Source organism: Zootoca vivipara, chromosome 14, assembly GCF_963506605.1.
Source record: "Zootoca vivipara chromosome 14, rZooViv1.1, whole genome shotgun sequence".
Lineage (NCBI taxonomy): Eukaryota > Metazoa > Chordata > Lepidosauria > Squamata > Lacertidae > Zootoca > Zootoca vivipara.
This window is the reverse complement of record NC_083289.1, coordinates 6,825,870-6,840,014: the sequence shown is the minus strand read 5'-3', so window position 1 is coordinate 6,840,014 and position 14,145 is coordinate 6,825,870. Positions and strand designations below refer to the sequence as shown.

At 41.3% G+C, this 14,145-nt stretch overlaps 1 protein-coding gene across 4 annotated transcripts in view; it reads left to right on the top strand.

Moving 5' to 3' along the window:
* The window catches only part of TCF12 (transcription factor 12), a 141,891-nt gene that overhangs the window by 47,952 nt on the left and 79,794 nt on the right, over window positions 1-14,145 (top strand). For all 4 annotated transcript variants that reach the window (XM_035131798.2, XM_035131797.2, XM_060282399.1 and 1 more), the window contains exon 6: window positions 5,340-5,442. In XM_035131798.2, the coding sequence (XP_034987689.2) occupies window positions 5,340-5,442 (103 nt within the window). The remainder of the gene's footprint in view (window positions 1-5,339; window positions 5,443-14,145) is intronic.

Genomic DNA, 14,145 nt, shown 5'->3' with positions numbered 1-14,145 from the left:
CTGCCACCTAAACTACTATGCTAAGCAGGGAAGCCACAGAGCATAGGCAAGGGACACAGTGCACCTCTGGCTATAGACACTTCATCTCCATCCTCCTCTCTTCATAGGAAGAACTCTGGTATGCCCTGCTCTAGTCTTCTTCAAATACCAGTGTTATGTTAGTATATACCAGTCCACAGATCCTTGTCAGCAGCAAGTTGCACACATCACTGTGTGTGCAGGATTCTGTATGCACAGCTGGGTGGGGGTGGTATACACAGTGTAAGTTTAAAAGGGGCAGATTGTTTCAGAGGGGATGGTATAAGTTTAGAGGAGAGGCCACAGAGCACCTGCTTTGCATACAGCAGTTCCCAGATTCTAGCTCTGGCATCTCTAGTCAAAAAGTTCAGATAGGGAAAGGCTTTTACTTGTCTGAGACTCAGGGCAGCTGAAGCCTTTCAGAGGAGACAATTATTAATTAATTAAATGTGTATACCGCACTATACCTGAAGCCTTTAGGTTGGTTCACGACATAAATTCTAGGCTAGATGGACACCAAATTCTTACATTCCAAGACAAAGGCCCAAGTACAGAAACTTTTAGGAACACTGAATAAATACTTCTTCATTTATATTCCACCATATAACAAAGTTTTCTCAGGGAAGCTTGCAAAAGATCACTTTTAGAAACAACAATAAGACATGTAATGTAATAATTGGTATACTGCAATGAATAAAAACAACACTTGAGTTGTTAAGCTCAGAGGATAAAACAGTAAAGCTAAGAACATGATCTAAAATCTTGCTGGCTCTCTCAAACTCTGGAAAATAAAAAGGGTATTGTTGGCACCAAAAAGTTAAAGGTCAAAATCAACACTGATTTGTGCTTGGGAGCCATTATAGGGATTATAAATTTGTAGAACCCAACCCTGTTTGGTTACCGTTCGGCCATATTTGAGACCAGCTGAAATTTTTGGACCATATCCAGTCTGTTCCTTCTACAAAATACTGCAGTATTCCACACAAGAGGTTACCAGGTTGTGACCAAGTGAAGCAAGGCTATACTGTACCTGGTCAGCTAGTCGTATAGCTGGAATATACTCCTGGAACAATGATATATAAAGTGTCTGGTATCAGTTGCATCTAAGAGTCCTTTTTCACCAACTGATCTGTGGATAAGACCTCATTCTTTACTTTATAGTTCACTAGTTCCTAACTTCAAGGCTTTACTGGCTGCAGGTTGTGCTCGGTGGTGGTGGGGATGTCACCTAATGGAAAAGGCAATCTGAAGCACAGTTTTGTGGGTAGAATTCAGGTGGCTTGTGTTTTTATCAATAGTTACTTGAGAAGCCTGCCAACTGTTTCTTAGAAACAATTTCCTTCCCAATCTCCCTCATCTTAATGGCTTCCTCAGTGACTCCCTGTCACTGAGCGGGTGGTATGGCAGGGGCTCCTGTGACTGACTGGTTTTCTTCTACACTCATCCCCCACGATGAATGTGTTCATTTCCCACGTCTTTCCCACCCTGTGTTAGCTGTTTTTTTAGATGTGGAACCCTATGAGTAGAGAGCCATATGGATGTTATGTTTTGTGGAGAGCCAAGCACACTGTTCATACTACATTTACAAGCTTATTGCTTTATTTTAGTAATCTCTGAAGTAATGCAGTGGGAAGGGGAATATTGTCAGGGGACCCTGGGAGGGGAGTGAGTTCGCCCAGGAACAGGAAAGAAGGGGATCAGCCGAGCAAGAGGAGGGCTGGCTGGAGCACGAGCTGGAAGGCAGTGCAAGGGCTCTGAGCAAGGCAGAGGAGCTCAAGGATGCTACCGATGTGCGCGCAGGAGAAGAGGTGGCTGAAGGTACTGCAGCAGGGGAGGTATTGGAAGTAGGGGACTCAAGGCTGTTTATCAGTTCGGGGGAGGGGTCTGGTCCCGCTCCCTCCCCTGAGGTCTGTGGAAGGGAAAAGCTTCAGGAGCAAAGAAGGAAACTAGGCGGGCCGAGGTTTTTTTGTTGGCGTAGATTGAGACCCGCGTCAGTTCCGGATTCTGACTCGGAGTAGGTGGCCATGCCTTTCTGAACTCTGAACTGTACACATGTAAAGATAAAGGGGCCCCTGACCATCAGGTCCAGTCGTGTCCGACTCTGGGGTTGCGGCGCTCATCTCGCTCTATAGGCCGAGGGAGCCGGCGTTTGTCTGCAGACAGCTTCCGGGTCATGTGGCCAGCATGACAAAGCTGCTTCTGGCGAACCAGAGCAGCACACGGAAACGCTGTTTACCTTCCCGCCGGAGCGGTCCCTATTTATCTACTTGCACTATTATGTGCTTTTGAACTGCTAGGTGGGCAGGAGCTGGGACCGAGCAACGGGAGCTCACCCCATTGCAGGGATTCGAACCGCCAACCTTCTGATCAGCAAGCCCTAGGCTCAGTGGTTTAACCCACAGCGCCACCTGGGTATATAGTATTAAATTCTGAAAAGCCATCCCTGAGTCTTGGTGGTCTTTGGTCATGGGAAGCCGCACACCAGGCCTTACAAATATAGACAACTATGAGCACCTCATTTTAAATTTAGACACTCATTTTAGTGTTTTATTTCAAAGACTGTCAACCAGCTTTTGTTGATTGTTTTTAAAATTCATTTCCTCCAGGCTGTTTATAATAGGTCCTATCTTTATTTGCATGCTTTTCTCCCTCTCTAGCAAAGCGGATAATACTAGTTTTAATATTGTGTATTGTTTTTCCTGTATTAACATGCCATTGCTAACTAAGATGACTCTAGAACACAACTGTATTCTTTAGCAAAGCTTCAGCAGTATTTAGTGGCTTCTGTTAGCTATAGATGGTGATTCACTTCTCCCCACTGTTGGTGTTTTATTTTTGGTTCTTAAAACTTGAGAGTTGTGACTTGTTACTTTGAGTCTGGCCGCATTAATTAGATAAAAGATCAAATCATTAGAAGAGTATGCTTGATAGATGGTGTACTCTGCAAGTTATTTTGTTCAGCTAGTGTCTTATAATATTCTTCTGTACTTGAATATAAAATAAACTGCATTCAGTGACCTTGGCTAGGAGCCTCTCATTTCCTGGGCAGCTGCTGCTACTTGCTGGCTGTCTGACAGATGGGGCCAGGTCATGGATACCGGAGGACACCCTTGTAGTCATAAGCAAGTTGTAAATGTCACTAAGATTTTTTCTGAATGTCTATCACATGTGTATCGCTGATTCTGAAGTAGGTAAAGTGAGTAATCTTCTGGGGCTCCCAGAAGATAAATGCTCAGGCAATATAGCAGAAAGTTGTGACATGCATCTATAAGCAGTTGTAAGAATCTGACAGATATTTAGCCCTTAGTTACTAGCCCTTTGCAAAGATAGGGAGGCCTATTTCAGCCCCATTAATGTTGTCTTGAATTCAAGCCCACAGCCTGGAAAATGATGAATGTTCAGTGATTGATGATTTCAGAGTCCTTAGGGATTCGGGGTGGTTTCTTATTGCTGCAGGCCATAGCAATTTCCTCTCTTGCTTGAGCCTGTCTTAGAAGTTGTTTAATGCTTCAATGCCAAGAGATTTAAAGAAGCTGGTTAGGTGACATTCTAAACAAAACTTCAGTAAATACAGAAATTATGTTTCCTCCCCTTCCAAATCCTATGCCCTCAAATTCTGATCTTAGGAAAAGGTACCTCTCCTTCCCACCCTTGTACAATGAAACAGAATAGCAGTAATTTGTAGATGCTTCCTGTCAACATCCCTGAAGTTACTTAACAATTTTTTTTTACACCACTTGATTGGAGTAAAACCTCTAAGCAGCTTATAAGAGATACTAAAATTACCAATAAAAAACTTTAAAAACCTAAAAACATATACAGTGGTACCTCGGTTACAGATGCTTCAGGTTACAGACACTTCAGGTTACAGACTCTGCTAACCTAGAAATAGTACCTCGGGTATTGAACTTTGCTTCAGGATGAGAACAGAAATCGTTCAGCAGTGGCGCAGCGGCGGCAGCAAGAGGCCCCATTAGCTAAAGTGGTACCTCAGGTTAAGAACAATTTCAGGTTAAGAACAGACCTACAGAATGAATTAAGATCTTAACCCGAGGTTTAACTGTACAATAATTAAATTAACAGTAAAATAGATTAAAACACATGTAACTTCTACATGTCTCAATAGGCTTGTCTAAACAAAAAATTTTTATGGAGGCACCAGAAATAGTACACCGACTATCAGATATTGCACCTACCTGATGCAAATAGGCAGGGAGTTCCAAAGCATAGGTGTTGCCATATGAAAATATTTTGTTTTCTTAACAACCGTGGAACAAGTATCTGTAACAGTGCCGGTTCTGCAGATTGAAGCAGTATGTATGGATCAGATGGCGGGTAGGAAACAGTGGGTGGGGAGGAATAAATGTGGTTAGCAAAATATGAATGTGAGCAGTGCTGTTACATGGATTTGGGCTTAACTCCATTTGGGGATGAGGCTTGGATTCTGTTCATATTATCATAGCTGCCAAGTTATCCCTTTTTTTAAGGGAAATTCCCTTATGCTGAATAGGCTTCCTCGTGAGAAAAGGGAAAACTTGGCAGCTATGTCATATTATATTTTCTCCCTGAGTTTGTATTTGCAAAGAAAGCAGGAGCAGGCCATTGCCACTATTCTCATCCTGCCTCACTACAGGTGGTGTTCAACTGCTGCAGGCTTTATAATTCCATGATTGTGGAAGTAATGTGCTAAAATAAATGTGTTTGGTGACTTCTTCTGTGGTGAGGGACAGAAATCCCTGGGAAGTGGGGAGAGCACATGGTCCCTAGGCCCAATCCCAGAGTTTCTCTGGATGATACAGTCTTGATAGTACCATGTGCTAAATATATTATAAGATTCCAAATCAACAGGTAACTTCATGTGGCGGTGTGACATTCAAAATAGTGAAATTCCTTCTTTAAATCTGTCATGATGCCATAATTTCTGCCACTGCTAATTAATTTCTAGGAACTTTTCTGCTTGTAGATGTGGCTAGACCTCAATCTCAAAATTTGCATTTAGGACACTTGGTGAGCCTTGCAATCAAATTATTATTATTATTATTATTATCATTATTATTATTATCTTTTTCAAAGTTCGCTATCAAGCCCTTTGGAGCCTCTTCTTTTGAAGTTCATGTAGTGTTGTTTTCCTTATACATTTAAAGGGAAAAGGGAGTTTACGAAGTGCTAAGTAGGTCAGCATTTGTGTTTGTTGTGATTCGCAGATTTGAAGACCAACTCACTGAAGAATGACCCCTCTGCATTTAATTAGAATAGTATCTTTGAACTCAATTAGTAGTGCTGCCCAATAATCTGTTAAATACTCTGTTCTTTTCCCATAGGGTTTTACAGACAGCCCTCATTATGGTGATCACTTGAATGATAGTCGATTAGGCCCCGATGAAGGATTGTCCCCGACACCTTTCATGAACTCAAATCTGATGGGTAAGTAGGTAATTATTTGTGAGTAGCCCCTCAAAGCCCCTCTGGCTTTGAGATATTTTTCTTCCCCTTTACTAGATAGGGTATTTGCACTTCACATTTGCTTTACAGGGCAACTTCTTAGTCTAGGGATATTATACTGGTTTGTGGAAGAGGCCAAACCACCAACAAATCTAATATGTATCTTTCTTCTGTTGCTTTGAAAAGTATTTGAATGCTTTCTATTACGCTTTATCAAAACTTGGAACTGCTTTTTTTGTTTTCAAAGTATAGTTACATCTTGATGATTTAGTAACAGCAATTCCAGCAAAAAAAAAAAAAGGCACAACAAAGATGAACAAAAACTTTCATGAGCTAGGGTCCACTTCCTCCTGTGTGTTGTGAAGATGGCTGAGAGAATGCTTAGCTGTTGGATAGGTTGTTTTCTTTGTCTTAAAATTGCTGCTTTAATTGCTTTCTTTTTTGTGTGACCTAAATGTAGCAATTGCACTGATTTGTAGAATAGTTGTTGAGGCAAGTAGCCTAGAAATTCTTCATAATGTTACTTTGTCTGCTAAACTGATGTTATCTGGTGCATGTGACCTATTTGTGTTCTTGATGATATTGCCCTTTTAAGAGACTGCCACAGTAATCTAAGTAGATTACATAAATCCAAATCCTGGTGGTCTTCTGTAGATCTTTCCATTTTACCTTTGTTTTCTGCTTTAGTCTTCCACAAACAGAGAAACAAATAGCTGAGTTGCACAAAGTACGTTCATAAGCAGAGCTGACCATCAAATGCCTGTTCCATGGCGTGAAATCTTAACAATAGCAACATTTTCTCCAAAGCTAGCATCCTGTTTGGAAATCCCCCTCCCCCATTCATGGTAAGGGTGGGAGTTGTTTAAAGCCTCAGAAACATCATCCCTCCTGACCTCCCCAAAGATAGAAGACAGTGTCTAAACCAGAAGATCTTAAAGTTACTTGAATGTGGAAAACCTCTAATAAAGAATATAAAGTAACTTTGTCCCTTGCCCTGAATGCTATCAGTGGAATAAAGTATGTGCAATAAGGTTAAAAAAAAGAAAGAAAAGAATGTGGAAAACCTCTTACTGCACATATTGAACATTCAGTAGTCAATGTAAGGGAGATCCCACATGTGATGTGGTCTGCAGGGAAGAAAGCGTATCAGCTTAAGTCCATGCTGTACTTGGAGTTTGAATGTACTGTACCAACTTTTTGTTTTGAGCACAGTTCAAGACGTTGGATATGACTTGCCCTGCCCTGCCCTGCCCTGTTTTGTTTTGTTTATTTATTTTAGGTTAGGTTAGGTTAGGTGAAACTCATGTTTATAATTTTGTGCTTCATACTCTGAGGAATTTACTTCCCATCATCCCTGCTACATTTGTCATACATATCTTTTGCTACATTTATTATAATACTCTTGCCCGGCAGCAAGTGAAATTTTTCTTTAGGCTGCTGTTTGTATTATAAGATTGTATGACAACTTTAAGTGTAAGGCTGTATTGATGTTTATATTTACTTTTTAATATAAGTGTCATTGGAGTTGTGGGATTTTCTTAGAAAGGCAGTTCATGTACTTTACAATATTACTGAAAATTTGATGCTGGGTGCATTTCTTGTACCAGAGTCTCAGACTGTTTGTTTGAGGCTCCAGTTTTTGGTGATTTGAGCTTGGTGATTTGCTCACCCTTTCTCAACTGGAGTACAACAATTGCTTTCCACAGTCCTTTAAACTATATAGTATTAGAACTGAGATAACAAACATATTTCATAATTTCTGTCCTGGCTTACAAGCACTATTAAAAACAGAGAATTATCTGTCAACGGGATATTGTTTCTGTATATCATATTCAGCCATAAGCATGTTTGCTTGAAAAGATAGCAGATTATGAATTGCCACTGTCTTTGATGATGGAGCTATTAAACACTTTAATTATCTTGTACATTGCAGGAGCTAGAAATTTTGTCTAACAAGAGTTGATAGTGATTCAGTAATGAACAATTTGCTGTGGAAAGATGCATTTTAATATTCATTTAGACATTTTAAAGTGCTTTTGTCAGAGAATGTAAAGCTGTTATGTTGAACTGAGTTGTGTTCATTCCTAATTCCAAAATTATCCTGTTTATGTTGTCAGTGCGAAAAAAGCGTTTTCTTTGCAGTTCAAGAAACACAATTGAGTTGTTCTGGTACCAGAGTAAGATAATGACATTATATGAACTTGTAACCAGGTTGAAATGTGCTCAGGGTAATGTTGCCATATCTGGAATTTCATTTCTTTCATTAAAATTGGTACAGTACAAATGTAACTTGCCTTTCAACTACTGTACAGTGGTACCTCGGTTTAAGTACACAATTGGTTCCGGAAGTCTGTACTTAACCTGAAGCGTACTTAACCTGAAGCGAACTTTCCCATTGAAAGTACTTTAATGGAAAGTGGATTAATCCGTTCCAGACGGGTCTGCGGAGTACTTAAACTGAAAGTACTTAAACCGAAGCGGCTCCATCTCCCTCCCACATGAATTTTCCTTTCCTGTTCCCTTTTCATTGTGAACATAGGTATAGTATTAACAATACTTCAGAAAACCATTTTTTAGTTTAATAAGCTGAGAGTCATTCCCCATATGCTGCTGCTATGCTCCTTCCTTTGCAGGAGTGAGCAAACAAGCAGGGAAGTCTTTAGTTAATGATAACTTTCCATTGCATTCAAACTGGGGAACTGTTGTTAATGACTTCCAAACAAGCCAGAAAATAAAGTCAACTTTAAACCATGAGATTCATCCATATCTTGAAATGTTAAATCAAAATATGATTGGCTAAATGTGGCCATTATGACTGCACCGTGGCTAATGTTCACAGTGAGTAGCTTTTGAACTAGGGTGGGATGAGGAATGTCGGGCCCGGGCCTCTCCATCTAGCCTTCAAGACTTGCCCAAAACAAAAACCCTCCTCAAAGCACACCCCTCACCAGCCCTGCTCTTCACCCTCTGTGAATGTTTTTGCCTGGCTATTGAGCTATGTTAATGCCTCTTTCCTTGATGGAGAGATGTGTGTGTGTGTGGAAAGAAAATTTTTGCACATCTAAAATAAAGTCTCTGGTACAAAGTTAAGAGTCATATCTGTTCCACCCATGTTTGTCTTTTGTCATCATAACCCTAAATCACCCTGTACCCAGCTTACTGGGAGCAGGCATTGTGGCCTGTTGCACCTTGTGGAAGAAGCATGCAGCATTGGGAATCTTCTGCCCAATGCAAGCCAATATGCGCACCTTGCAGCCAGGTAGAGGGTAGGGACTGGGAGCTTTGATTCAATCCCCTTGTTGTTCAGCTTCCAGTGGGCATAGCTTCTGGACCAGAGAGAGAGAAGACTTCAGAGGTCTGGTCTGTCCCAGGAGCATAAAAGAGGCAGACCCACTCAGCTGATTCCACCTCAGTATTAGGTTGAGCTTCCCACCCTATAATGTTAACGTTTAATTTTGAATCAATTTTCAGATTGTCACAGCTTTCCTTCGACAGAAGAGACATTGGATTGGATCCTTTGAAATGAAGGGGAGGGGCTTGGAGGGCTTTTGTCCAGAAGACCAGCTCATGACAGGGGAAGTTTGCTATAAGTGGTTCATGCTGTGGGGAACCTCGGCAGTGTCCGACCCTAGCTGTTGAAAGACAGCTCATCAACCAGCAGGCTGGTTGATCACATGGATACAGGCTTAATGCCTATGTCAAACCTGTTGCACTGTAAATTGTGGCTTATTTTTATCCAACCTAAAATGGTGGATGTTGTTATTGGCTGCTTGCTTGTGCCCCTCACAGCTACACTGGATATGGGTCTGCAACGATGTTTTGAAGTTGGCTTGTATCCACTAAGCATGAAAGATAAACTAGACTGTCCAGGTTTGGGCAATAGAGCTGTGGAGAAGAAGGAATGCTCCAGAGAACTTCTGGCACCCCCTTTCCTGCTGAACTGCTGCATGACAGCCCTGCAGTCCTGCTCATTGGGTCTTACTATCTGGTAGTTGCTGCCACCACCCTTTTTGGTCACCTGTAGTCCCAGATACAGGAAGGAAAACAGGGGATGTTAATTGTTAAATCCTGGGATCCTGGACCAGCCTGCCTCATGCATCCAGCCAATCACTTACAGTTTACACAGAGGATAAAGTCAGCTCTCCAGCCTTCTGCCTCTCCCAGAGAAAAGGGTGTCTTCCTGGCTTTATCCACTCTGCTTTTAGACTTCCAGTAGCATGTAACCAAAAGCAATCTAGGCACATGGCAGTTCCAGAATCCCAAGACTGGCAAACACACTGACTTCACTAGCCTAGTTGTGAAACTTTATTAGAATAACAGGTAGGGGAAAAGTAGCCAACAGGTTGAATGGAATACAAAATAAACCCGAGTGCTGTGGCTCTAAAACTCACCTATCCTGGTTTATGCACTTCAACATGATATTCCTAGTCTGTTTACAAGTAGGCAGAATTGGACAATTAAACATTAGGCCAAGCAAACCAAGAGGAGAATCAGCTTCCTGGTGGTTTGGAAGACCCAGCCTGGATCCCTGGTGGTGAGATAGGGAACATAAGAGGGAGCTATGCATGAAAGGGTGAGGGCTAGCTAATAGTCTGATGCAGAAATGGATAGTTACTGTGGTGCAGGAGTACTCCAAGGTCTGCCCTGTTTCATAGAATCTGAATAAAAACAGATCCGTACAAAATCCGATTTCCTTAGTCAGAACGGAGCCGACCAGCTTTTTATCCAAAATGCAATGACCTTGAATGTCTTCCAGTCCTCTGCCCATTCAGATAAATAATCATGTTACCCTACATTAATACAAGGCTGCTCTGTATTAACCCTGCTTTTGTCAGGACATATTTAACACTAAAGGAAGCTTCTGATATTTAATCTGATTCTGGAATTAGGTCATACTACAGCTTGCTTTTTAGGGATGCGGGTGGCGCTGTGGGTTAAACCACTGAGCCTAGGGCTTGCTGATCAGAAGGTCGGCGGTTCGAATCCCCACGACAGGGTGAGCTCCCATTGCTTGGTCCCAGCTCCTGCCAACCTAGCAGTTTGAAAGCACGTCAAAGTGCAAGTAGATAAATAGGTACTGCTACAGCGGGAAGGTAAACGACATTTCCATGTGCTGCTCTGGTTTCCCAGAAGCAGCTTTGTCATGCTGGCCAATAACGTGAGATAAGCGCTGCAACCCCAGAGTCGGTCACAACTGGACCTAATGGTCAGGGGTCCCTTTACCTTTACCTTTACTGCTTGCTTTTAAAGAATCCTTATGCAGTACTTTTTGATTGAACAAGTGTGTGGCTCACACTATTGATGGGAGCATGCATACATGTATGCTTTCTTTTGGTTGTTTGCAGTGCATTATTTTCCATCAAAGGTTGCACCTGATGGTGTCAAATTGCTGAAAGCTAGGTAATAGGGTATCACATAATGTAAGCTGTTAGAAATGAGTACGGTACTCTGATTTAAGGCTGTTTGACATGAAAGAAGGGAAAAGAATACTGTGCTTTTGTAGTAGACAAAAGTTGTTGGTAGATGTCTTGATGATGCAATTTGGAAGAAATGTTGAGTGGTGTGTGTGTGTGTGAATCCCTGGTGAACCAAATTACCTTCTTCTAAGAACTGCATTAATTACTCTGGCCTGCAGTTATAATTTTCTCTATCTGTGATTTGAATTACCAGTAGAAGCTGACTTTTAGCTTAATCCTGTTCTCCATTGCTGTGTGGAAGAAGGGGAGGGGTTGAATTTGAGCTGGAAATGATATACTATTGTCCAGTACTTTGAGACATTTAGAAATGAAAGCCCTGGTACAGCTTTTAAAAAAATGTTTGCTTGTTTGCTTTTGACACATTTTGGGTCCAAATACTCTATAACTGTGATGCCTAGCCATGGTTTGCCTTTTGGAGAGAAATGACGTTGTCTACTACTGTATACACCATGCACTGCTAACTTCCAGGCTGGATTATTGCAATATGTTTTATGTGGAGTGACCCTTGAAGATGACTTTGAAACTTCAATAGGTTCAAAATGCAGTGACCAGATTACTGACTTGGTATCTATTTAGAGTTCAACTCCTGATTTAAAATAGCTGCACTGGTTGCCAATTTGTTTCTGGGCCCAATTCAAGGTGCTAACCAAAGTGATTTAAGCCCTAAAATGATAAAGCCCCCAGATATCTGAAATATTGCCCCCTTCCCTACTGGACCCTATTGGGTGTTGAAATCTTCAGAGGGGGCCCTATTATGAAACTCCCTCCCCACAGAGGTGCCTTTGGCTTTTTCACTGTGGAGTTTTCAGCAAAGGCTGAAGACACAGCACTTTCCCCTGATTGACACTTGAGATGCATCACAGCCACCTTAATTCTGCAATTTTAAGTTTTTTAAAACTGTTTTTGCATTGTGCTTGAATTGTTGTAACGCACCCTGGAGCTTTAGGTTGAAGGGCAAGAGGAGGAGCATGATGATGATGATGATAATGTAACTTTTCATATTGGTTTGTATACAATCCCTCTCCTTTATCACTTAGTGTAGGTTTAATCTATTAAAGCTCCTTATTGACATCTTGCATGCTCAAACTCTGAATTTATACATTTGATCTGACTTTAAAAAGTCCAGTCCAAATGAGTTGTTAATGGATAAAGCAACCTTTGCCATAATTATACTTGCCTCTGATGAAAGGGATGATGACGTGGTGTGGCCTAATATGCTCATATAATTTATTTCTCCCCAAGTGTTACATGAATTGAATTTTGCTCACAATGAAGACATGCTGTCATCTATTTTTCATTTTCCTTTTATGGAAACTAATGGGTTTCAGGAAAATTAAATTACATGATAATTCAGTGCCCGTAGTGTATACAGAGCTTTTTTACCCTTGGGTTTTTATACATCTAAGAGTATGTTCAGCTTGTTTTACACACACACACACACACACACACACACACACACACACGTTTATGGTAATATTTCAGTCAGATGGCTTTAAGCACAGTAATACCTGAAGGCTTTATACAAATGTATCTGCATTATTGCAGCAGGTGTCCATTTGTGCTCCTCCTCCCTCCCCCCTCCACAAGGTTCTCTCCCTCTTCCATGTTAGCAGCTGTGGCAGTCTGAGTAACAGGAACCGCCATCAGGTGTAGGACATTATAATTCACAGGTCACAAGAAGTTGCCACGTTGATATTTCTGTCTTTGCTACAAATCCTCTAAGGGGGTCATCCTCCGTGACCATCTTGCTGCTCTCAGCACTGTAGAGACACTGCCTTTGAAGTCAAGTGCAAAGAAATTGTGGAGTGAGCAGGTGTAAGGATACAGGGGTTTTTTCACTCAAGGGAGCATACAGATAATCTGAAAAGACAAGTGAAGATTTTGATCCGCCAGTTACATGTGCTCAGAGAGAAAAATACCACTACAGTTTTGAAAAGTGTCCTATTTAATTTTTAAAAAGGAGAACTAAAATTATTTTTCTTTATTTGAATATCAACAGTAAAAATGCTCAGAATGCTGCATACTATTTCAGTTTCTTAAAATTAGGCCAACCTGCTACAAGACTAGCAAAAACTGGTTCCTTGTTTTAATATGGAGAAGCAAACCACATGAGCCCCCTGGTTCACACGTAACACTAAACCAGCTGGCTTCATGTTTTTGCTTTCACTGCTGTAGGAAGGGAGGAACCAAGGGATGACCGCTTGCGGTATGTGCCCTAGTACCTGTATGGGTTTTGAATATAGTTATTTTTTGTTTGTTTGAAGGTGAGATATATTTTAGTCCAATACTGTGTATTAAACACAAAAAATAATTTTAATAACAATAATTTCTTATTTGTACTCCACCCATTTGACTGGCTTGCCCTAGCCACTCTGGGTGACTTCCAACATATATAAAAACATAACAAATCATTAAACCTTAAAAAGCTTACCTTCAGGTGTCTTTTAAAGGTTATGTAGTTACTCATCTCCTTGACCAGGGGTCAGCAAACTTTTTCAGCAGGGGGCCAGTCCACTGTCCCTCAGACCTTTTTCCGGGGGGGGGGGGGGGCTGGACTATATTTTGAAAAAAATATTGAATGAATTCCTATGCCCCACAAATAACCCAGAGATGCATTTTAAATAAAATGCTACTCATGTAAAAACACACTGATTCCCAGACCATCTATGGGCCAGATTTAGAAGGCAATTGGGCCGAATTCGGCCCACGGGCCTCAGTTTGCCTACCCATGTCCTTGACAACTGATGGGCGGGTGTTCCACGGGGTGGGCACCACTACCAAGAAGGCCCTCTGCAAGACATTTCAGAAGGATCTTATAAAGCTGGGACAACACACAGCGAAATGACGAATGAAAACGCAAATCAGTGCACACTAAACAGAATACCCCAGTAGAGTTCTATATTAGTTGCATTCATTCAAGGAAGATATTGGAGTCATTTTCCATGTATCTTTCAGACAGGCAAATTGGTGCCTACTAAGGGATTATTAGAGGAGGAATATGTAACCATGCAGAAATCATTGTCCTCTAGCCATTCCGCCCTTCTAAGAAATCTTTGGAACTCCCTGCCTATTGACACCAGGCAGGTGCCTTTGCTGTACTCTTTTTCGGGACCTGCTTAAAATGTTTTTGTTAAGGCAAGTCTCTCCAGACATGTAGAAGCTACACATGTTTTCTCTCTCTTTAGATATTGTAGATATTTCGCAGTGG